This window comes from Anolis carolinensis, chromosome 3, assembly GCF_035594765.1.
Source record: "Anolis carolinensis isolate JA03-04 chromosome 3, rAnoCar3.1.pri, whole genome shotgun sequence".
Lineage (NCBI taxonomy): Eukaryota > Metazoa > Chordata > Lepidosauria > Squamata > Dactyloidae > Anolis > Anolis carolinensis.
In genome coordinates, this window is record NC_085843.1 from 1,108,095 (window position 1) to 1,134,421 (window position 26,327).

Here is a 26,327-nt window from a genome sequence, read left to right on the forward strand (position 1 = left end):
GTCTGACTCTGGGGTTGGTGCTCATCTCCATTTCTAAGCTGAAGAGCCGGCGTTGTCCGCAGACACCTCCGAGGTCATGTGGCCACAGGCATGACTGCATGGAGCGCTGTTACCTTCCCGCTGGAGTGGTACCTATTGATCTACTCACATTGGCATGTTTTCGAACTGCTAGGTTGTTAGCTGGGGCTAACAGCGGGTGCTCATTCCTCTCCCGGGATTTGAACCTGGGACCTTTCGGTCTGCAAGTTCAGCAACTCAGCGCTTTAACACACTGCGCCACCACAGGCCCCTATAATAATCTATATATATAAAAGGGTAATGAAATTTCGGCCTAGGACAAAACAACAAAACTACACATCCCAGAAACACTAAACTTGGCAGCACAACCCCTCATCCATGCCTCTACGTTCATACAACAAAAAGAAAAGAAAAATAAAGTCCTAATTAGAGGGAGAGGAATAATTGTTTTTATCCAATTGCTGCCAGTTAGAAGGCTAAGCTCCGCCCACTTCAAGGCTATACAGTGCTCTTCAACCTGGCCAACCAAGATTTCCTCTAGATAGAAAACTCCCCAGCTCTGAAGCCACAAGGCTACTCCGTCCCATTGAACCTGGCCTAGCAAGGATTCCCTATGGAGAAAGCGGTCAGGCCTTTAAGCTGCAAGACTATTCAGTGCAGTTCAAGCTGGCCAAACAAGGATTCCCCTACTGAGGAAGTAGCCAGGTTTCAAAGCTGCTCTTTGATTGAGGATGCTACTCCAGCTACTCCAGAAAACGGCCAGGCTTTGAGGCTGGAAGGCTATTCACTGCTATTCCACCTGGCCAACAAATGATTCCCATAAGCCACAGCAACGCGTGGCCGGGCAAAGCTAGTATAACCTATAATAATAATGCAATTTGATGTTTAATAGGCTTTTCCTCAACCCTTCCTTAGGTGGGTGGGACTGAGAGCAGCCCAGCACCGATTGAACCAATGGATTCCCCATTCCTCCCTCATAGGAATCCTCAAAGGCTTGCTTAGATACTTGGCCAGGTCTGAAGGTTCTTCCCGATGCTTAAGGGTGGGGGGGGGGGGGCTGTTGGGAATGGTGGGGGTTGCAGTCCAAAAGACCTGGAGGGAGAGAGGGAGGGAGGGCCCAAGCTTGCCCGTGCGTGCCCGATCTCCACCCGCCCTGCGAGGTCCGGAAGGCATTGGGTTCGGCGTGCCATCACAAACCAGCATAACCAGACAAACTGAATCCTATCAAGAATTTGTTACTACCAATATTTCCATGTACAACACATTATGGTACGTACATTTACCGATCCTGCCTGCTCTGGTGTTTTGTTCGACGGACATGCTTCCAAACAAAAACTTTGCTAGGTCTTACTTTCGGGGGAGGCCTTATATTTAGCAATTCAGCCAAACCTCTACTGGGTCTTATTTTCTGGGGATGTCTTATTTTAGGGGAAACAGGGTAGGCTTTTCCTCAACCCTTCCTTAGGTGGGTGGGACTGAGAGCAGCCCAGCACCGATTGAACCACCGGATTCCCCATTCCTCCCTCCCTCATGGGAATCCTCAAAGGCTTGCTTAGATACTTGGCCAGGTCTGAAGGTTCTTCCCGATGCTTAAGGGTGAGGGGGGGGGCTGTTGGGAATGGTGGGGGTTGCAGTCCAAAAGACCTGGAGGGAGGGAGGGAGGGAGGGAGGGCCCAAGCTTGCCCGTGCGTGCCCGATCTCCACCCGCCCTGCGAGGTCCGGAAGGCATTGGGTTCGGCGTGCCTCTGAGCATGCGTGGAGCGCGCGGGGGGGCGGGGGGGGGGCAGGGGCGGGGGGAGGCGCGTGACCTTCTTTCCCTCCCTCCCTCCCTCCCCGGCGAGGCGCTGTCCTCTCGTGACTCGGGTCTCCCGCAAAGAAGAAGAAGAAGAAGAAGAAGAGGAGGAGGAGGAGGCGCCATGGAGGTCCGGGGTCCACGCGTGGAAGGGAGAGGGTCCTGCCTGCCCCCCCTCCTCTCCTTCCTTTTCCTTCTCAGCAGCCTGGGAGCCCCCTCCTCCTGCCTGTCCGCCCCCCTGCTCTGGGCGCCCGAGCCCGACCAGCTTTTCCGGTGAGGATCGGGGAGAGGGAGGGGCCGGGAAGGGGACCCCACGGAGGGGCGCTCACCGCAGACCCCCCCCCCCTCCCTCCCTCCCCACGCAGGGTCCCCGAGGGATGGCGCTCCGAGGGCCGCGTGGCCCCCTCCCACCCGCTGGGCCTCACCTTCGCCCTCCGGCAGCGCAACCGGGACCGGCTGGAGGCGCTCGTGGCCGAACTCTCCTCGCCCCGCTCCACGCACTACGGTAAGAGACCCCCTCCCTCCCGGGGGGGGATGGTGGGCCTTGCAGTCCTTGGCCCAGGACTGGCTTAGCGTCGGGGGGGGGGGCTCTCTTCCTCCCACACCCACTCCACGCAGGAGGAAAGCCACGGACAGCTCCGTCCCGGTGCAACTGGGCTTCCTTTCCATCTTCCCTCAAGAGCTCAGGGACCCCGGTGTGAGTGGCCCATGCTCAGACCCACACTAACATGGATTGATAGAATCATCATCATCATCATAATACGCACTAATACGCAGTAATGTTATGTTGTAATTACTGTATTTACGAATTTAGCACCAAAATATCACGATATATTGAAAACATGGACTACAAAAATGGCTTGGATGATCCAGAGGCTTGGATAAGCGAGGCTTGGATTAGTGAGACTCTACTGTAGTTCAATACGCAGTAATGTTATGTTGTAATTACTGTATTTACGAATTTAGCACCAAAATATCACGATATATTGAAAACATAGACTACAAAAATGGCTTGGATAATGCAGAAGCTTGGATAAGCGAGGCTTGGATAAGGGAGACTCTACTGTAGTTCAATACGCAGTAATGTTATGTTGTAATTACTGTATTTACGAATTTAGCACCAAAATATCACGATATATTGAAAACATAGACTACAAAAATGGCTTGGATAATGCAGAAGCTTGGATAAGCGAGGCTTGGATAAGGGAGACTCTACTGTAGTTCAATACGCAGTAATGTTATGTTGTAATTACTGTATTTACGAATTTAGCACCAAAATATCATGATATATTGAAAACATGGACTACAAAAATGGCTTGGATGATCCAGAGGCTTGGATAAGCGAGGCTTGGATTAGTGAGACTCTACTGTAGTTCAATACGCAGTAATGTTATGTTGTAATTACTGTATTTACGAATTTAGCACCAAAATATCATGATATATTGAAAACATGGACTACAAAAATGGCTTGGATGATCCAGAGGCTTGGATAAGCGAGGCTTGGATAAGGGAGACTCTACTGTAGTTCAATACGCAGTAATGTTATGTTGTAATTACTGTATTTACGAATTTAGCACCAAAATATCATGATATATTGAAAACATGGACTACAAAAATGGCTTGGATGATCCAGAGGCTTGGATAAGCGAGGCTTGGATAAGGGAGACTCTACTGTAGTTCAATACGCAGTAATGTTATGTTGTAATTACTGTATTTACGAATTTAGCACCAAAATATCATGATATATTGAAAACATGGACTACAAAAATGGCTTGGATGATCCAGAGGCTTGGATAAGCGAGGCTTGGATAAGGGAGACTCTACTGTAGTTCAATACGCAGTAATGTTATGTTGTAATTACTGTATTTACGAATTTAGCACCAAAATATCATGATATATTGAAAACATGGACTACAAAAATGGCTTGGATGATCCAGAGGCTTGGATAAGCGAGGCTTGGATAAGGGAGACTCTACTGTAGTTCAATACGCAGTAATGTTATGTTGTAATTACTGTATTTACGAATTTAGCACCAAAATATCATGATATATTGAAAACATGGACTACAAAAATGGCTTGGATGATCCAGAGGCTTGGATAAGCGAGGCTTGGATAAGTGAGACTCTACTGTAGTTCAATACGCAGTAATGTTATGTTGTAATTACTGTATTTACGAATTTAGCACCAAAATATCATGATATATTGAAAACATTGACTACAAAAATGGCTTAGATAATCCAGAGGCCTGGATAAGCGAGGCTTGGATAAGTGAGACTCTACTGTAGTTCAATACGCAGTAATTTTATGTTGTAATTACTGTATTTACGAATTTAGCACCAAAATATCACGATATATTGAAAACATTGACTACAAAAATGGCTTAGATAATCCAGAAACTTGGATAAGCGAAGCTTGGATAAGTGAGACTCTACTGTAGTTCAATACGCAGTAATGTTATGTTGTAATTACTGTATTTACGAATTTAGCACCAAAATATCACGATATATTGAAAACATTGACTACAAAAATGGCTTGGATGATCCAGAAGCTTGGATAAGCGAGGCTTGGATAAGGGAGACTCTACTGTAGTTCAATACGCAGTAATGTTATGTTGTAATTACTGTATTTACGAATTTAGCACCAAAATATCATGATATATTGAAAACATGGACTACAAAAATGGCTTGGATGATCCAGAGGCTTGGATAAGCGAGGCTTGGATAAGGGAGACTCTACTGTAGTTCAATACGCAGTAATGTTATGTTGTAATTACTGTATTTACGAATTTAGCACCAAAATATCATGATATATTGAAAACATGGACTACAAAAATGGCTTGGATGATCCAGAGGCTTGGATAAGCGAGGCTTGGATAAGGGAGACTCTACTGTAGTTCAATACGCAGTAATGTTATGTTGTAATTACTGTATTTACGAATTTAGCACCAAAATATCATGATATATTGAAAACATGGACTACAAAAATGGCTTGGATGATCCAGAGGCTTGGATAAGCGAGGCTTGGATAAGTGAGACTCTACTGTAGTTCAATACGCAGTAATGTTATGTTGTAATTACTGTATTTACGAATTTAGCACCAAAATATCATGATATATTGAAAACATTGACTACAAAAATGGCTTAGATAATCCAGAGGCCTGGATAAGCGAGGCTTGGATAAGTGAGACTCTACTGTAGTTCAATACGCAGTAATTTTATGTTGTAATTACTGTATTTACGAATTTAGCACCAAAATATCACGATATATTGAAAACATTGACTACAAAAATGGCTTAGATAATCCAGAAACTTGGATAAGCGAAGCTTGGATAAGTGAGACTCTACTGTAGTTCAATACGCAGTAATGTTATGTTGTAATTACTGTATTTACGAATTTAGCACCAAAATATCACGATATATTGAAAACATTGACTACAAAAATGGCTTGGATGATCCAGAAGCTTGGATAAGCGAGGCTTGGATTAGTGAGACTCTACTGTATATATATATATATACAATATAATTTACAATAATATATAATAATTATAACATATTTTATATACATATAATATTCAGAATATTATATTGTAATATGATATAATACTAATAATACAATATAATAATATTAATTATATATCATATTTTACATGTAATATTACTAATAATATTACAATATATTGATACAGTACAATATAGTAATTAATTACCAGTATTGTACTATGCTAATATAATATTGTATGTAAATTTAATTTGTAAGCCGCTCTGAGTCCCCTTCGGGGTGAGAAGGGCGGCATATAAATGTAGCAAATAAAAATAAATAAATAATAATAACCAGTAAAGGTGGTCCCGGTGGTGATGGGCACACTGGGTGCCCTGCCAAAAGATCTCAGCCGGCATTTGGAAACAATAGACATTGACAAAATTACAATCTGTCAACTGCAAAAGGCCACCCTACTGGGATCTGCACGCATCATCTGAAAATACATCACACAGTCTTAGACACTTGGGAAGTGTTCGACTTGTGATTTTGTGATACGAAATCCAGCAGATCGATCTTGTTTGCGGTGTCATACAATAATAATAATAATAATAATAATATAATAAGAAGAATACGTCACACAGTCCTAGACACTTGGGAAGTGTTTGACTTCTGATTTTGTGAAATGAACTCCAGTATATCTATCTTGTTTGCTGTGTCATACAATATAATAATAATAATAATAATAATAATAATAATAATAATAATAATATAATAATAATACATCACACAGTCCTAGACACTTGGGAAGTGTTCGACTTGTGATTTTGTGAAACGAAATCCAGCATATCTATCTTGTTTGCTGTGTCATACAATATAATAATAATAATAATAATAATAATAATAATAATAATAACAAGTAATAATAATAACAAGTAATAATAATAACAAATAATAATAATAATAATAATACATCACACAGTCCTAGGCACTTGGGAAGTGTTCGACTTGTGATTTTGTGAAACGAAATCCAGCATATCTATCTTGTTTGCTGTGTCATACAATATAATAATAATAATAATAATAATAATAATAATAATAATAACAAGTAATAATAATAACAAGTAATAATAATAACAAATAATAATAATAATAATACATCACACAGTCCTAGGCACTTGGGAAGTGTTCGACTTGTGATTTTGTGAAACGAAATCCAGCATGTCTATCTTATTTGCTGGGTCATAATAAAATAATAATAATAATAATAGTAATAATAATAATACAGTGCTAAAAATTCAGACAGTGTTAGTCAGAGACTGGATTTCAGTTTCTGTTTTTCCATACAGCTTCAGGTCATCCGTGTACATCAGATGCGAAATTTTGTGAGAATTCTTAGATGTTTGGTAGCCGAGATTTGTTTTTTGTAAGATTGTTGACAGAGGGATCATGGCAATAATGAAAAGCAGAGGGGACAATGAGTCTCCCTGGAAAATTCCTCTCCTGATGTTGACAAGTCCATAGCTTTCATTTCCAACAAACAGTTCAGTTTTCCAGTGCTCCATCGTGATTTCAATAAAGGTGCCAACATCATCCAGGCATCATCCGAAAATACATCACACAGTCCTAGACACTTGGGAAGTGTTCGACTTGTGATTTTGTGATACGAAATCCAGCATGTCTATCTTGTTTGCTGTGTCATACAATAAAATAATACAGTAATAATAATGATAATAATAATAATAACTTTATTTGTATTTTGCCCTATCTATCTCCCCAAGGGGACTCAACATACAATAGCAAACATTCAGTGCCTCTGTAAACAAATAAATACTGACATTAAAATCCCAGAGAAACCCCACCTATAAAAAATTACATTAAAACCTTTTATCTAACTACAGTAGAGTCTCGCTTATCCAAGCTAAACAGGCCGGCAGAACCTTGGATTAGTGAACATCTTGGATTATAAAGAGGGATTAAGGAGAAGCCTATTGAACATCAAATTAGGTTATGATTTTACAAATTAAGCACCAAAACATCATGTTTTACAACAAAATGACAGAAAAAGCAGTTCAGTACACAGTAATGTTATGTAGTAATTACTGTATTTATGAATTTAGCACCAAAATATCATGATACAAAATTGAGCACCAAAACGTCACTTTTTACAAGAAATTGACAGAAAAAGCATTTCAATACACAGTAATGTTGTGTAGTAATTACTGTATTTATGAATTTAGCACCAAAATATCATGATACAAAATTGAGCACCAAAACGTCACTTTTTACAAGAAATTGACAGAAAAAGCATTTCAATACACAGTAATGTTGTGTAGTAATTACTGTATTTATGAATTTAGCACCAAAATATCATGATATAAAATTGAGCACCGAAATATCATGTTTTACAAGAAATTGACAGAAAAAGCAGTTCAATATGCAGTAATGTTATGTTGTAATTACTGTATTGAAAAATCTAGCACCAAAATATCATGATATATTGAAAACATTGACTACAAAAAATGCCTTGGATAATCCAGAACCTTGGATAAGCGAGTCTTGGATAAGTGAGACTCTACTGTACTTCATCACACTAGAGTTTGGACCCAGTTTAAATAGACTTTAAATCCAGTTTAGGGTGGGACCTTTTAAACATCTCAGCCTCCCCATACTACAAACCCCAGAATTCTGCAGGAGGCAGGAATACCAGATTTGAAGAGGATAAATGCGCAAGTGTGATGAGTTTGGCCTCTTTTGGCTGCTGGTCTTGTGAATCCAGGGAGAGAGGAGAGGGTGGTCTTTTCTGTTCTCCAACTAAAGCACTGATCCTCAACTTGTGGGTCCCTTCACAGGTGTTTTGGCCCACAACTCCCAGGAATCCCAGCCGGTTAACCAGCTGTTAGGAATTCCGGGAGTTGAAGGCCAAAACATCTGGAGATGTTTTGATCCCACAGATCCCACAGGTTGAGGAGCATTGGTCTCAAGGAGATGCTCAGGCCTTGTATTCCTAGAATCCTAGAGTTGGAAGAGACCTGGTGGGCCACCCAATCCAACTCTATTCTGCCAAGAAGCAGGGAGATCACGTTCAAAGCACCCCTGACAGATGGCCATCCCAAGAAGGAGCCTCCACCACACTCCGGGGCAGAGAGTTCCACTGCTGAACAGCTCTGTCTCTCACACACAGTCAGGAAGTTCTTCCTCATGTTCAGGTGGAATCTCCTCTCCTGTATTTTGAAGCCATTGCTCCACTGCATCCTGGTCTCCAGGGCATAGAATCCTAGAGTTGGAAGAGACCTGGTGGGCCACCCAGTCCAACCCCAGTCCAAGGAGGGAAATTGCCTTCAAAACATCCCCAACAGATGGCCATCCAGCCTCTGCTTAAAAGCCTCCAAAGAAGGAGCCTCCACCACACTCCACACAGGGCAGAGAGTTCCACTGCTGAACAGTTCTCTCTCATAGTTAGGAAGTTCTCCCTGATATTCAGGTGGATCTCCTTCCTTTCCTGAAGTTTGAAGATGTAGTTCCATTGCGTCCTAGTCTCCAGAGCAGCAGAAAGGAAGAATGCACCCTCCTCCTCCCTGGGACTTCCCCTCATGTCTGTCTCCTGTCTCCTTCTCAGCCTTCTCTTCTGCAGGCTCAACATGCCCAGATCTTTCAACCACTCCTCATAGGGATTCTTGTTCTCCAGACCCTTGATCCTTTGAGTCTCCATCTTCCTCTGGGCACCTTCCTGCTTAGAGCCAACATATCAGTCCTTGGAAGCCATAGGACACAATGCAAGCTCACACAGGTAGTTCCGTGGAAACACTTCATTGAGATCCTTCTTGCCAAGATGAACACAAAGCTAGTACTAACCAATTCCTGCCAAAACCCCAGAATATCAAACTACTATTTCCCCCCAGCCCCCCTTCCACATTCACACCTATAGTCCTTTCTCAGGCTTGAAAACCAGAGCAGGTCACAAATCAATCCACCCAGCCAGATGGCCCTTATCATTTAGGTCATCTCCACCCCATTGCTTTGGCAGGATGGGAATAGTTCAGCTGGTGTGAGTGCTGGGCAATCACATCCTGACACAACCTCTCCCTTCCATTGTGGTGCCCGGAATAGACACAAGAGTGTGGCTCCAGGTGTGGTCTGACCAAGGCAGAATAGAGGGGCCGCATGACTTCTTTGTGTGTTTTTGTGCCCATACCACTATTCCTTTCTCTCTTTTGGTCACTAGTTGTGTAAATCCAGGGGGAGAGAGGAGGGTGGCCTTTTCTGTTCTCCATCTAAAAGAGATGCTCAAACCTGGTATTCTTAGGTCAATCCAGTTATGGGACTTACAAACAGGAGCAGCCCCATAGCACTCCACTTGCCAGGAGCCAGGTAGTTGGAAGGGACCCCCAAAGGCCATCCAGCCCAGCCCACTTTTGCAAGAAAGGAAGAGACCACCCAATACAATAAAATCCAGCCTCTGCTGGAAAATCTCCATTGGATTCCACTGCTGAATTGCTCTTGCTGTCGGAGAATCGGTCCTGACATTGGAGTGGATCCTGCCGTTTGGATCCCTTGCAGAGAGAGCCCAGCGAGAGGCATTTTGGGCTTTGACGCCGTCACGGCCTGGCTGTCTTCAGACCGTCATGGGACTTGGCAGTCTCTTGAGTAATAACAGGGTACGGCGAGGGCGGAAGAGCCTGGAAGTTCACAGTCTGGCAGAACCAAGCAAAACATAGGAAGGGATTTCATCACCATTTACGAGCAAAAACATGCAGGTGAACTGCTTTCAGGTGAGACAGGAAGAAAGTCCGGTTCCGCCGAGCAGCCTCTCAGGTGGAGTGTCCCTCTTGGCATTCCCTCAGGCGGAGGAGGAGGAGGGTTGGAGCACGAAGAGGCAATTTGGGGTGAAATGTGACCCCAAGGCCAAAGTCAAGGGGAGCGCAATCAAAACATGCCAAAAGGAAGGCATGCCTAATCAAAACATGCCAAAAGGAAGGCATGCCTAATCAAAACATGCCAAAAGGAAGGCATGCCTAATCAAAACATGCCAAGAGAACAGCCACCTATGGACGGTGAAGCAACAGCTCCCCCTGTGGCCGGAATGGTGAAGCTGGAAAGATGTTAAAAATGCCTCTGTGTCTGTCTAAAAACTGAATGTTGTCTGTCTGTTGGCATTTAATGTTTGCCATATATGTGTTCATTGTAATCCGCCCTGAGTCCCCTTCGAGGGGAGAAGGGCGGAATATAAATACTGTAAATGAATAAATAAATAAATGGAAGTCATGCTTCCTGTCTGTCAACATGCCTCTCTCACTCCCACTCCCTGGAGCCTGCACTCACGCCCGTCCCCCCGCAGGGCGCTTCCTGTCCTTGGCCGAAGTGGGGGCCCTGGTGGCCCCCTCCCTGGAGACGCTGGACGTGGTGGGGGCCTGGCTGGAGGAGCACGGCGTGAGCGAGTGCCAGGTGGTGGCCACCATGGACTTCCTGCAATGCCAGATGCCGGCCGGGTGAGTCAGGAACGGGGCAAAGGGGGAACCCTTCGTTGGGGTCTCCGTTGCCCCCCTCTGACTGAATGGCCCTCCCCTCTTTCCTCTTTGCAGCACGGCCGAGCGCCTCCTCCCCGGAGCCCGGTTCCACCGCTTTGTCAACGAGGAGCAGCGGAGCGTGGCCCTCTCCCCAACCCCTTACAGCCTCAGCAAGGAGATGCAGGAGCACGTGGATTTCGGTACTGGGAAATGGGGGGATATGGGGTGCGGGGAGGAAGGAGCAGCCCCACTCCACCTCCCTTGGGGCTGGCTTAGCACACTATTTCACTAACTATTGCACTATGCTGTTAAAGCATTGATGATGCCAGGGATTCCTATTCTTCAGAAGAGGAAGGGGAGCAGGAAAGTGTTCAAGAATCTGAGTGTGAGTTTGAGTCTGAGGAGGAGATTTTGCTAGTACCATCATTCCTGGAGAGGTGAAAGAAAACAGAGCTAAATTAGCTGCCAGAAATGCAGCTGAGTAATTAGGAACTGCCCTAGCAGCTGTGGGGGGACCCAGGGCTATAAAAGCCTAAGCATGTGCAGCCAGCTCTTGCTGGCAACAATCTGAATCTAATGCCTTCGCTCTCCCTGTGCCTGCTCTGGATTTATTTCTGTTTCTTTGTCTGAAGTAAGACTTCCTGGCTTTCTTTTGCATTATACCACTGGGTGTGCTGTACTTTATGTTTTGCTGAAGTAAAGCAGTTTTTATTTACTTACCACAGTGTCTTAAGGATGTTCTTGAAAGACAAAACAGGCACCCCACATTGAATTCTAAGGCTGCCTTCTCCTGGGAGATCAGTTGTAGTTCAGCCCTTGATTGTGCCTGCACCTCATGTCACTGAGGAAGTGGTGCATGGGGATTCTGGGCCTGTGAGCCAGCAGGAGATTTTAAATCCTGAAGCTGAGCCGTCTCTGTCTCCAGTAGTTAGTGAAGGCCACATTCCAGAAAATGAGCCAGGATATTGCTGAGAAGCCTTTCGCTAGGGAAACAAGGTCAGAGGCTGAGATGAGCCCAGAGGATGAAATTCCAGGTGCCCAGACTAATGAAATGATAGATAGGAGACTTAGCTTTGGTCAACGCAAAGCTGCCCAGCAGAATTTGCAAAGGTCACAGCGCTTGTTAGTGAAAAGCCGTTTTCAGGTTTTCAGGGAAGACAGCACGATTTCATGTTTATATTAGAGACACCAGAGGGATTTTTAAGCAGTTTGGTCAACGTTGGGAGTTTGAGAAGCAACATCCATGGTCAAGTCTTAGCTAACCTGCTAAGGGATTTCTAGTTTCATGCTTTCAAGTTTAAGTGATTATTCCTGGTTTTCTGTATTGGATTTTTATGTTGCCTTTTTTGTATCCAATGGTGGATGTCTTGTTGTCTTGGACTTTGAAACAACTCTTGTACAGTGTTCCCTCACTTATCGCTGGGGTTAGGTTCCAGGACCACCCGTAATAAGTGAAAATCCGCGAAGTAGGGATGCTATATCTATTTTAATATTTATGCATTATTTTAGTAGTTATACACTATTTTAAGTCTTTATCAACCAATCGTGTGTTAATAAATTGCCGCCTCCTCCTCCCGTTGCCGCTTAGGCTCATTTTCTCTCCCTTCGGCTTCTCCTTCCTCCCTTCCTTAGGCTGTAAATTGCATTTTTATGATTTATAATAGTCTTTTAGTGTTTACTATCTGTGCCCGGCCACGTGTTGCTGTGGCGAAGTCTGGTGGTATGGGAAATAAAGTCTTGAGGAATTGGTGGTAGTTAAGGTAAAGGGTAAAGGTTTTCCCCTGACGTTAAGTCCATTATAAATGGGTGATATAGCTGTGTGGAAGGGCCTAGAGTCTACACTGCCATATAATCCAGTTCAAATCAGATAATCTGTATTTTATAGGCAGTGTGGAAGGGGCCTAAGTGAGGCCTAACTCTGTCTGTCCCCTGGGCTGAGTGGAGACCAAGTGGGCGGAGCTTAGCCTTCTAACTGGCAGCAGTTGGATAAAAACAATTATTCCTCTCCTCTAATTAGGACTTTATTTTTCTTTTCTTTTTATTGTATGGACGTAGAGGCATGGATGAGGGGTTGTGCTGCCAAGTTTAGTGTTTCTGGGATGTGTAGTTTTGTTGTTTTGTCCTAGGATGAAATTTCATTACCCTTTTATAGATATAGATTGAAAAACCGCGAAACAGTGTATCCGTGAAAAGTGAACCGCGAAGTAGTGAGGGAACACCGTACCTTGAATCTTATTTTTAGACTTTGGCATTTTTACTATTTTTGCTGAACTGCTTTTTATATAAGCTTCAATAAACTGGTTTGCTGTCTTAACTTGGACTGGAGTGCGGTGGTGAAGTACGGAGGGCTTCCTGCCCTGGAGGACAACAGGATCCTAGGGTGTGTTGTTTAGGTGTCCTTGTTGAGAGGGAAAGCGGGGTATAAACAAACATGAATAATAATACTACTAATAGTAATAGGTGCATGTCTGGGGTAAAGGGCATTCATTCCTCCCAGGGATGTGCTCTTGGCCCCGGCCACAGCCTCTCTCTGTCTCTTGCAGTGGGCGGCCTGCACCGCTTTCCTCCGGAGAAGAGGGCCCTGGTCCGGTCCTGGGCCGCGAAGGAGCCGGGCCCGCGCTCCACCTTCCACCTGGGAGTGACGCCCGCCGTGCTCCGCAAGCGCTACAACCTGACGGAGGCCGACGTGGGAGGCTCCCCCAACAGCAGCCAGGCCTGCGCACAGGTAGCCGTGGAGTGAACACCCCCACCCCTTCCCTGCCGTTGTGTGTCCACCCAGGGAGGGTCCCCCCAATGCGAGGAATCCTCTGGACCCCAGAAGGCCATGTGTCAGGCTTCTCAGCTCCAGCTGTGTTGCTGTGGGTTAGGCTTCTCTGGAAGAATACACCAAGACACACAAGGAGTGAAGATACCATACGGCTTTATTGTTCAGAATACCAGAGTCTACCCTACTGCCCATCTATATAGGGCCGGGCTGTGGCACAGGCTGTTGAGCAGCCAGCTGCAACAAATCACTCTGACCAAGAGGTCATGAGTTTGAGGCCAGCTCGGAGCCTGTATTTGTCTTGTCTTTGTTCTATGTTAAGGCATTGAATGTTTGCCTTATATGTGTAATGTGATCCGCCCTGAGTCCCATTCGGGGTGAGAAAGAAGGGCGGAATATAAATACTGCAAATAAATAAATAAATAAATAAATAAATAAATAGGCCCTAGCTATCTATATATATAAAAGAGTGATGGCATCATGGCGACCCACAAAACAACAAAACTACAGGCCCCCCAACCTCGAAATTTGACAACACAACCCATCATCCACGGCTCTAGGTTGATACAACAAAAAGAAAAGAAAAATAAAGTCGTAATTAGAGAGAGAGGAATAATTGCTTCTATCCAATTGCTGCCAGTTAGAAGGCTAAGCTCCTCCCACTTGGTCTCCTAGCAACCCAATAAAAAATAATAAAAAACACTAAAAATAATTAAAAACACTAAACCAATTAATACAATAAAATACTATAACAGAAAATAACTAAAAATAATACAAGAAAATAATAAAATATAATAAAAATATAACTTACAAATAAAATTTATAAAAAAAATACAAATAATGTCAAATAAAAATTACACAATTTTTAACCAATACCACCACCACTTTGCCACAGCAACGCGTGGCCGGGCACAGCTAGTAGTGTTATAAATCACTCTAGAGTCCTGGTGCCAGGAGGTTCCCCTTTCCCACGTTCCAGAGTTTTTTTTTGCCCCCACCTCAGGGCAATTGAGTTTTATGGCTGGTTCATATTCCTCTCCTCCCTTTCGGTCCATGGCCATGTGTTCTGTGTCAGCACTCTGTGTCCGGAGATGGCACGCGATGGGGATCATGACACAATGCTAGCTGCCTACTTCTCCATGTAGAGCCTTCATTGGGTCTTTATTGCTTCCAATTGAGACCCCCCCCCCTCAATCAGTGCTGGTTGGGAGAGCCCCATTTCTCTACAAGAGTGCCTGGGGTGGCAGTGACCCCTCGGCCCTTGAACCTGGGCAGGAGGGCAAAGAGCACACAACCCCCTGTTACACCAGCTCTACCGAGCACAATTCAAAGCGCTGGCTTTCGCCAGTAAAGCCCTAAACAGTCCCATTGTTTTTTTGTGTGTGAGTCGCTTCTGGAGTGAGAGAATTGGCCGTCTGCAAGGACGTTGCCCAAGGGATGCCCAGATGTTTTGATGTTTAACCATCCTTGTGGGAGGCTTCTCTCATGTCCCCGCATGGAGCTGGAGCTGATAGAGGGAGCTCATCCGCACTCTCCCCGGGTGGGATTTGAACCTGGCAACTTTCAGGTCAGCAGCCCAACCTTCAAGTCACAAGGCTTTAGTCCACTAGGCCATCAGGGGCTCCAACAGTTCCATCACAGCATATCTGTTTGAACATACAGTAGAGCTCCGGTTAACCGAGCCTCCATATTATCCGAGGTGCTGCTGTGGGCACCCCTCCCTCCCGTTCTCTTGAGTGAAGGGAGCTTGAGAGAAGGAGAGGGAGGAGGAAGCGCCCCGGAAGAGCCCCGCGATCGCTGCTGCATTGAAGGCAAGGTCTTGCTTAGCCATTTCTGCAGATGCCTCTGCTTCTAAAACCTCTTTTCTCATTTTCAAAGGGACAGCCTCTCTATTGTAGTGGGCTGCTTTGGAAGAAGTACTGATGAATGAATGTGTGGATTGGGAGGAACTGCTACGCCTAGATCAGGGGTCCCAAACTAAGGCCCGGGGGCCAGATGCGGCCCTCCAAGGTCATTTACCTGGCCCCCGCCCTCAGTTTTATAATATAATATTTTTATATCATTTTAAATAATATAATATATTGTATATACATATAATATTGATAATAATATTATAATGTTATACAATATAATACTAATAATATCATATAATATGCTGTGCCCGGCCACGCGTTGCTGTGGCAAAGTGGTGGTGGTATTGGTTAAAAACTGTTATGTAATTTTTATTTGACATTATTTGTATTTTTTAATTAATTTTATTGTAAGTTATATTTTTATTTATTATATTTTATTATTTTCTTGTATTACTTTTAGTTATTTTCTGTTATTATAGTATTTTATTGTATTAATTTTTTAGTGTTTTTTATTATTTTTTATTGGGTTGCTAGGAGACCAAGTTGGAGGAGCTTAGCCTTCTAACGGGCAGCAATTGGATAAAAGCAATTATTCCTCTCTCTCTAATTAGGACTTTATTTTTCTTTTCTTTTTGTTGTATCAACCTAGAGGCGTGGATGATGGGTTGTGTTGTCAAATTTCGAGGTTGGGGGGCCTGTAGTTTTGTTGTTTTGTGGGTCGCCATGATGCCATCACTCTTTTATATATATAGATTACAGTATAGTGGTATAGTTCAATATAGTAATATATAATGCTAATATTGTGCTATGCTAATAATATATTGTATGTACATACAGCTGCTCTGAGTCCCCTTCAGGGTGAGAAGGGCAGGATATAAATGTAGTAAATAAATGTAATAACTAAGTAATTTTAGACCTAGGCTCGCCCAAAGTCTGAAATGACTTGAAGGCACACAACAACAACAGTCCTAATTAACTTAACTATCTCATTGGCCAGAAGCAGGCCCACACTTCCCATTGAAATCCTGAAAGGTTTATGTTGGTTACAATTGTTTTCATTTTTAAATATTGTATTGTTCTTTCATTGTTGTTGCTGTTTTGCACTACAAATAAGACATGTGTAGTGTGCATAGGAATTTGTTCGTTTTCAAATGATAATTTGGCCCCTCCACAGTCTGAAGGGTTGTGGACCGGCCCTCTGCTTTAAAAGTTTGAGGACCCCTGGCCTAGAGGAATGCTTGGATTTGTCAGGACCCAGGCTGCAGAGCACCAATAACCATACGCAGAGACCAGAATCTATCTAATATCTTTATTAAGGGAATATATAAAGTCAATAAAAACAAGTGAAGAATATAGTTCAGAAGTAGACCTTTCAGGAAAGGTCAAATATAGTCCAGGAAAACAATGTCCAATATGAGATATTAGAGTCCAAAGTTATAATCCAATAACAGAAACACACACTTTGCCAAGCAAAGTGTGGGGAAATGACAAGGTCCTTTAGTCCAATGGAGCTTGACAACAAGGCTGGAAAACAAACTAGATTCTTGGCAAACAAGACTTGATACGTGGCAACAAGAAACAAGAAGCAAGAACAAGGTCCGTGGCGAGGTCCGGGGAACAAGGCAGGCTTGGAACTTGGTCCTGGAAGCAAGGAACTGGAGTTGCGTAGTCCACACACGATCTCACTCCTGAAGCTGACGAATTGACTCCGCAAGGATTTCCTTGCGGTAAAACACCTATATAGGATCTTGTTTTCCCGCCAAGGAACACTTTCCCTGGAGAACAAGAAGTGGAACCCAAACTGTGTCCAGATGCATGACTCCTTAGAATTTCCCAAGGGAAACAGGCTTAATCAGCTAATTGTCTGGCAGCGATTCTGAGAGAGCGGCGATTAGCCTCCCTCGCCCCTCTATCTCTATTATAATTGTCTTTTCGAGAAAACGGGGGAGAATTCTGCCCAAGGCTTGTTTGGCTGGATTCTTGAGGGCAAACATCCTGCAGGTGCAGGGGCTCCGTTTCTGGCTGAAACGGTGTAAATCCCATGTTTTCCTCTTCGTCTGCCACCATAGTACTAGGAACGGGACTACAAGGCCCATGAGACATCACAGGATTTAAGGCTAGCATCATTAGATGGAATCTTGAGCAGACTGGATCTAAGGCTTACACATGGGGAGCCTTGAACCCTTTCTTCTGCACCTTTGAATAACGAACTGGGCTCTAGTTAAAAAAAAAACCCTCTTTCCTCCAGCAAGGGCCTGGCTGAGGGAGATCCAAGGAGATGGCCCTCGGCGAGCCCTCGCCCTATCCAAGCAGTTCGGTTATCCGAGATTGGGCCCACTCCTTTACCTCGGAAAACCGGGGCTCTACTGTATCTCCTTCTACAAACCATCATGGAGGTTAAGATCTTCGGGGGAGGCCCTACTCTCAGTCCCACCTCCTTCGCAGGCGCAACTGGCCGGGACGAGAGACAGGGCCTTCTCCGTGGTGGCCCCTTGGCTCTGGAACTCTCTCTCTCCAGTGAGATTAGATCAGCGCTTTCCCTCCTGGCTTTCAGGAAGAAAACAAAGACATGGCTGTGGGACCCAGCCTTTGGCCAGTGAAGTAATGCAGGTGCAAGAAGTAAATATTTATTTAAAGTATTTATATTCTGCCCTCCTCACCCCGAAGGGGACTCAGGGCGGATCACATTGCACATATAAGGCAAACATTCAATGCCATGACATAGAACAGAGACAGAGACAAACGCAGGCATGGGCGGGCCTCGAACTCATGACCTCTTGGTCAGAGTGATTTGTTGCAGCTGGCTTGCTTTCCAGCCTGCGCCACAGCCCGGTCTAGGGACTAGGTGCAATTGACAATTTGGAATGGCTTCAGTTTACGACTATGGATCATGTGATTTTAATGTTTATACTACAGTGTTTTAATGCTATACCTTAATGTGTCAAAGCTGCTTATGTTTCATGGTTTTTTTTTTAGTGGTTTTAACTTATACAGTAGAGTCTCACTTATCCAAGCCTCGCTTATCCAAGTTTCTGGATAATCCAAGCCATTTTTATAGTCAATGTTTTCAATATATCGTGATATTTTGGTGCTAAATTCGTAAATACAGTGATTACAACATAACATTACTGCGTATTGAACTGCTTTTTCTGTCAAATTTGTTGTCTAACATGATGTTTTGATGCTGAATTTGTAAAATCATAACCTATTTTGATGTTTAATAGGCTTTTCCTTAATCTCTCATTATCCAAGATATTCGCTTATCCAAGCTTCTGCCGGCCTGTTTAGCTTGGATAAGTGAGACTCTACTGTAGTTATATGTTATTGGTTGATATTATGATTTGGTTTTCACGTGTATGTTAGGCACTGAATTTCGCCATTATTATGTTGCAAATGGCCTTGAGTTCCCCCTGGGGCGAGAAAAGCGGTATATAAATAAATGCAGTAAATGAATAAATAAATAAGGAGGGTGTGGGTGGGTGCTGTTGGGGGGCACTCTGAATGGGCTCCCACCTTGCCCCCCCCCGCCCCCTCTTCTCCCCCCCCCCCCCAGTTCCTGGAGCAGTACTTCCACCCGGCGGACCTCTCGGAGTTCATGCACCTCTTTGGGGGGGGCTTCCCGCACCTCTCCAGCGTGGACCAGGTGGTCGGCCACCAAGGGGGGGGCAAGGCCGGGCTGGAGGCCAGTCTGGACGTGGAGTACCTCATGAGCGCCGGCGCTAACATCTCCACCTGGGTCTTCAGCAACGCAGGTAGGGCGTGGGCGGGGTGCCCCCCTCGTCCCCAGGCCCCCCCGGGATGTGGGCCCCCCGAAGGAACCTCAAGCCCCCTGCCCTCCCCCCCCCCCCCCGCAGGGCGTCACGAGGGGCAGGAGCCCTTCCTGGCCTGGCTGCTGGAGCTGAGCAACCGCTCCTCCCTGCCCTGGGTCCACTCGGTCAGCTACGGGGACGACGAGGACAGCCTCTCCGCAGCCTACATGCAGCGCGTCAACGTGGAGTTCCAGAAGGCCGCCGTCCGCGGGGTCACCATCCTCTTCGCCTCCGGTACGAACCCCATGTGCGCCCATGGGCTACGGAGGGAGGAGGTGGGCAAAACAGACAGGGTCCGGGCTACGACAACCTTTGAGGCTTGTTGGGAAACCTTCTTGATCATAATGATAATAATAATAATAATAATAATAATAATAATAATAATAATAATTGTAATAATTATTGCTGTAAGAAAATCGCACAGACAGACTACAAACAGAGGCACAACTATGTGGCCCAAAGGATTCATTGGAACGTATGCCTCAAGTACCACCTCCCAGCAGAAAAGAACTGGTGGGATCACAAACCTGCAAAAGTATTGGAAAATGAGCATGCAAAGATACTGTAGGACTTCCGAATCTAGACTGACAATGTTCTGGAACACAACACACCAGACATCACGGTTGTGGAAAAGAAAAAGGTTTGGATCATTGATGTTGCCATCCCAGGTGACAGTCGCATTGATGAAAAACAACAGGAAAAACTCAGCCGCTATCAGGACCTCAAGATTGAACTTCAAAGACTCTGGCAGAAACCAGTGCAGGTGGTCCCAGTGGTGATCGGTACACTGGGTGCCGTGCCAAAAGATCTCAGCCGGCATTTGGAAACAATAGACATTGACAAAATCACCATCTGCCAACTGCAAAAGGCCACCCTACTGGGATCTGCACACATCATCCGAAAATACATCACACAGTCCTAGACACATGGGAAGTGTTCGACTTGTGGTTTTGCGAAACGAAATCCAGCATATCTATCTTGTTTGCTGTGCCATACAACGTCGTTGTGTTGATAATAATAATAATAATAACAACTTTATTTTTGTACCCCGCCTCCATCTCCCTGAAGGGACTCTGGGTGGCTAACATGGGGCCAAACCCAGGTAATTACAGATTCAGATTCCATGCCAGATTCAGACAATAACAATATCAGTAAAACACAATATTGTAAAACTGTGAAAAAAGTATACATATCAATTAAAATAGTCTCTCCAACAATTAAAACATATCAAACACATAAAATGTCTAGCACCAACTGAGCTTTGTAAGCATCGAACCAATTCCTTCACCATTCCTCTGTCATACTTCTGGGCCATAGGAATCCCCAAGGCTTGCTTAAATGGCCATGTCTTAATAAATAATAATAATAATAATAATAATAATAATAATAATAATAATAATATTTTTTTTTTATACCCCGCCTCTATCTCCCCAAAGGGGACTCTGGGCGGCTTACATGGGGCCAAGCCCGAATAAAAACAATAACAATATAAAAAAACACAACAAGAGAGAAGAGACATGCACAATTAAAAATTTAAACATAGTAGTCCTGAAAAATAGCAAGCCACACGGGCAAAGAGGAGCTCTTGCTCTTCGAAACACCTTCCAATTAAGGAGTCCTAACTATTACCACTATCCAGATGGTCAAAGGATGATTAAAGGATCATCCTTGGATCATCCTGACACACATTTTGCTACAGTTTTCCAGTGAACATCTCCATCCCTTTTCAATCTATTCAGCCTAGTCTGTGGCAGCCACAAAAACAAAGTTTCTGGAGCAGAACATCTACTTTCAAAGCAAGGACCGCACAAGGAAACAGGAAATAACGCTTTCAATCTATTGCGCCTCAGCGCTGGTTCACTTTGCTCTTAACATACACTCCACCACAGCAGGCTAGGTTTAAACAGTTTATTCATAAAAGATAGCAAAGTCTAAATAAAAAGTAGTAAAGAAAGCAAATATCCAAATGAAATGGCAGACAGTAAAAAGCAATATAATCCAGAAGTAAAAGCAATTTGCAGAATATAATTCCAAGTCTCTGATATAGGAAATTAGTCCTGAAAAACAAGGCACCATGAACTTCAGAGTAAAATCCCAAACACAGTTTCCAGGCATGAATATAAACTAGAATCCTTTTCCTTGAGCTCAGACAAGGCAGGAGATGTGCTTCCAAAAATCAACATTGCTTCGTCTGAAATCTTTCCCTGTTTCTCCCATATTTACCCATGTTTACAAGCCAGAAAAGCATTTCTCTGTCCTTGAATTCCCACGCGTTTGCCAGCTATTCTAAGGAAGACTCCTCTGAGTCGCTGCCAGAGACACCTGGAGTTTGTTGATGCTCTAAATCCTGTAAAAGGTCACCCTTATCAGTAGTTTCTGTTTCCTCGCTAGCATTGCCTTGGTCAGCCTGCATAAACCCAAATCCCCCTTCATCATCAGACTGAACCACAACACAATCCAGGAACAGAAAAATTGTTCAGATTGGTGTAATTGGAAGGGGGGCATCAACTAATGTGAAGCGTCCTCAACTAACTGGACGTTTGCCTCTTGTGGTCCCTGCAGGAGACTCCGGGGCCGGTTGCCGCACGGTCCAGAGGGGGAAGCACGTCTTCCGGCCCAGTTTCCCAGCTTCCAGGTAAAAGGGGGGGGGGGCTCATCCCAGCCTCCTCTGCAAAGGTCAGCTTTGGGGGCAGAGGAGGGGGCAGGTTGTGTGGATGTGTGAGAGGCTAATTGAGACATATTCACATTCTCCGTCTCAATTACTCTCCTTCCGAAGATCTGGCAATCTGTTCCAGTCTCACGGAAAAATAAACTCTCATCAGTCAGATGTCAGCTGAAGTCGGCGGTTCGGAAACTTTATTGCTCTAACTGCAGTAATTTACAGCTATGTACAGAGGCACAGCTAACACACATGTCTCTTGTCTGGCAGAATAGATGGCATCGCCAGTGACTTATGTCGGCTACTTAAGCGGAAGCTGAATTAGTCACTCTAGGCAGTAAATCTAATTCTATGCAGTTAACCATTCCTCTGCTGGAATGCTTACCAAAGCACTACACATACTTACTTTAACAATGACCGAACATTTCACACACTACATTAACCATTACTCTGACAGGTTGGTGCTGTTGGCGACTTCGCTGTTCTGCCGCCTGAGCCTCCTCCTGTGGGGCTGGCAGAAAGCAGACTGGGAGGGATTCCCTGGTGGAACTGGGAAGGGCTCTTGTGTATTTGGGGGAGAACCTCCAGAGCTGCCCCCCATCCCCAAGTCAGCGGCACCTGGGAGGCGAGGGGAGGGATGCTGGCCACCTCTCCCTGGCCAGTAAGGGGTCTGTGGGGGGGGGGGCAGTGCTGCCTCGAGATGGTGGGCAGACGGAGGGCCTTCTGTGTCTGCAGCCCCTACGTCACAACTGTCGGGGGGACCTCCTTCCAGCACCCCTTCCTGGTCAGCGTAGAGGTCTCCGACTACATCAGCGGCGGCGGCTTTAGCAACGTCTTCCCCATGCCGGAATACCAGGTGAGCCCCTCACACCTGAGGCCCATTGGACCCTCAGTACTCTCCCCTTTTCTTGCGTGTTTATTTTCACCACTGTCTCCATCATCTCTGGGTCATGGCCATCCCTGGCCACTCCACAAATGGCTGGAGTTAGGCGTTGCCCCTTACTTGGGGGTTTTATAAACAGAGGGTGGGCGGCTATCTGTTCAGAGAAGGCTTCAAGGTTGATTATTATTCTTATGTATTATTTATTTCATGTCAAAAGCATTGCATTAATAGATAAGTTTAAAACTGATGAAATAAAGGGATCACAAGCTGCTAAGTAGATTTAGACCAAAAACGGGCAACAGTGACTGCATTGTCTGTAGCTTGAAACTGTTCTTTCTCTGTGCTTGAGGCAGGGCATGGTGGGCAAGCAGACAAGTGTGAAGTTGTTTGTTCTCTTACACAGTCGCACAAGGTGGAGGATTCTTCTAGGTCAGGGGTCCTCAAACTTTTGAAGCAGAGGGCCGGTCCACAATCTTTCAGATGGTTGAGGGGCCAAATTATCATTTGAAAGAAAATACGAACAAATTCCTATGCACACTGCACGTCTTATTTGTAGTGCAAAACAGCAGCAGCAGCAGCAACAACAATGAAAAAACAATACAATATTTAAAAATGAAAACAATTTTAACCTACACAATCCTATCAGGATTTCAAAGGAAAGTGTGAGCCTGCTTCTGGACAATGAGATAGTCAAGTTAATTAGGATTGTTGTTGTTGTTGTGTGCTTTCAAGTCATTTCAGACCATGGGCAAGCCTAAGTATAAAATTATTTATTTATTCATTTACTACATTTATTTACTACATTTATATCCCGCCCTTCTCACCCCGAAGGGGACTCAGAGCAGCTGTATGTACATATAATATATTATATTATTAGCATAACACAATATTAGCATTATGTATTACTATATTGAACTATACCACTATACTGCAATATTATATGTAATATATATCATATAATTAATATTATTATATGGTATTATTTGTATTATATTGTATAACATTATATTATTATCAATATTATATGTATATACAATATATTATATTATTTAAAATGATAGAAAATATTATATTATAAAACTGAGGGCGGGGGCCAGGTAAATGACCTTGGAGGGCCGCATCCGGCCCCTGGGCCTTAGTTTGGGGACCCCTGGTCTAGGTCATGCCATTTTGCCAGGTTCCTTTTGGATCTGCCCACTCCGCTTCTGAGTCTGTTCAGGGACTTCCAAGTGGCCCAATTCTTGGTTTGCCCCGGAGGAAGGAAGACCCTCGTGGGGGGCCATCCAGTTGGGATTGCCAGGTTTAGCTGCCCAGAGGGATACTCGTGTTGTTGTTGGGGGAACGTTAAGAGGAGTGGTGGTTCTCATGAAGGTTTTCCTTGATTTGAGTCTGTTGGGAGGAGGGTGATAGTCATGCAGTGGGTGGCTTTCACAATGTTCAACCTTATTTCTCTCACAGTTGATAGCAACTTCCCATCACACATCAAGGGAGCAATGCCAGTTAGCTTACAGAGTCTATCAATATTTGTAGTTTTGAGACATACTGTGATTATTCTACATGTTTCATTCAGTACTATATTCACCTGCTTCGCATGGGCAGGTATACTCAGCGGTTGAGTAAGACAAGGCCAGGGCCGATGTTCTTATTAATTAATAACCTCCATGCGCTATTAGTAAGTTTCCGCCGGATGTTATTGCGCGCAGCTACTTTGTGCTTGGTGTTCGCACAGTGTTTTCTAAATGTTAGCATTCGGTCTAAGGTGATGTCAAGATATTTAGAGTTGGAACAGTGTTGGAACAGGGGGGAAAATTACGCTCAGCCAAAACACTGGCAGGGAAGAGCTCACCAGGCCAGCTCGGATTGGTTCCTGCTGAATTTTCTGTTGCGACTGGTAGCAACTCTCTATTGGCTTATCTTTATTTTGACTACATTTCTCAAATGTATAACAGTACTGAGGAAATCAAGGCCAGATGAAAGGAACATCTACATTACAAATTTAAAGCAGTTTCAAACTTATTTATTCCTCATGGTTCTGTCCCAATTGAGGACATTTGGTGGAAGTATTTCGACAATGCGTCTAAGAGTGTTCTTATTCAACCAAACCTACAATTCACAAAAAAAATGTTGGCGGGGTGGGTGGGGATGGGGAAGATGCAAACCACACACAACAGCAAATGACAACTTTACAAAAAATTACTCCTTCCCTTCCTCCACTTTGTTCTACAGCCTAACATAAAATTGCATAGTAATATGCAAATACATTATTCTGGGGGAAGAAATCCTGTAAGAACCTCTTCCCTTCATGGCAACAGAAATACAGGAAGAATAAATTCTGTAGTTGAAATTTGCAATCCTCTTACGGTACAGTAGAGTCTCACTTATCCAAGACTCTCTTATCCAAGGTTCTCGATTATCCAAGGTTCTCTTGACCTTCCCAGGTAACCTTCAGTTTCCTGTTGGCTTCACGATTACGTAGATGGAAAGCACACACTTGAGTCTTGGCAGGGTTAGGCTTCAGGTGTGTAAAGAAGTGTGATGACAGGGATGGAATCTTTTTGGATCCCACCGCTGCCACCAAATTGCGAAGGATTCACCTTCTACCTCTATGTATTCCACTTTTCAATGTTGTCGCTGCCACCACCTTTGAAAGATGCTTTGCTCAAATAATAAGCAACATTTGAAGAAACAGTAACTTGTTTATTTATAGCACAAAGCTTGATGGTTGCAAGAATGTTATATCTTGAGGTGAACGATGTTACTTCTGTACAGTAAGAGTTGCAAGATTTCTCAATAGTTTCACTGAGCTTAGTATGGTATCAGCTTTATATTACTTGTTTCTTTCAGTTAGGAATACTGTCCTTCTTTAAACTTAGTTGACCTGTACCCGATCAAACTTGGACTGGGGAGTTTAACTGGTTAACCCTAGTCCTCCTTGACTTAGGGATATAGCCTCAGCTCTTTAGTTATTCCTACTAAAGGCTCAGCAACTTTAATTTTAGCCCTTCTCCGCTAAAACTCTCTAGCTGCTCAACTTCCTCCCACAATCTCTTTTTTTCGATCTCACTCCTTTTCCCACTGAACAGAACCAACTGCTCTGCTCAACCGACAAACTCCAACTGCCAAATTCCAACTGCTAAATTTGAATTCTAAGGCTTCCACCAGCAAGGTGAAGCCACGCCCCTTTTCCTGGCCATGCCTTAGAGGCTCCCAGCTTCTGTATAAGAATAGCTGAAATATATAACCTTAAACAGTCAACCCTAACATAGCAATCATGAATAAAACACAATGATCATGACATCTTTACAAGGTGGTTCTCTTTGTAGTCGTTGGAGAGATCTTTCAGGGCATTAGGAAGTTGGTTTTTAACTTAACCCACTTTCCCATTTGACAGACGTCGGCCGTGAAGTGGTTCCTGAGCACGGCCCCCAAGCTGCCCCCCTCCAGCTACTTCAACGCCTCGGGGAGGGCCTACCCGGACCTGGCCGCCTTGTCCGACAACTACTGGGTGGTGTCCAACCGCATCCCCTTGCCCTGGGTCTCCGGCACTTCTGTGAGTAAGGGGCTC

At 44.3% G+C, this 26,327-nt stretch overlaps 1 protein-coding gene across 1 annotated transcript in view; it reads left to right on the forward strand.

Annotated features, from left to right (window-relative positions):
- The first annotated feature begins 1,812 nt into the window (after positions 1–1,812).
- The window catches only part of tpp1 (tripeptidyl peptidase 1), a 32,772-nt gene continuing 8,257 nt past the window's right edge, over positions 1,813–26,327 (forward strand). Inside the window, exons 1-10 of the mRNA XM_062974368.1 lie at positions 1,813–2,083; positions 2,176–2,315; positions 10,626–10,776; positions 10,870–10,994; positions 13,338–13,519; positions 18,965–19,163; positions 19,266–19,454; positions 21,783–21,855; positions 22,615–22,735; positions 26,154–26,312. Of these exons, the coding sequence (XP_062830438.1) occupies positions 1,935–2,083; positions 2,176–2,315; positions 10,626–10,776; positions 10,870–10,994; positions 13,338–13,519; positions 18,965–19,163; positions 19,266–19,454; positions 21,783–21,855; positions 22,615–22,735; positions 26,154–26,312 (1,488 nt within the window). The 5' untranslated portion in view covers positions 1,813–1,934. The remainder of the gene's footprint in view (positions 2,084–2,175; positions 2,316–10,625; positions 10,777–10,869; positions 10,995–13,337; positions 13,520–18,964; positions 19,164–19,265; positions 19,455–21,782; positions 21,856–22,614; positions 22,736–26,153; positions 26,313–26,327) is intronic.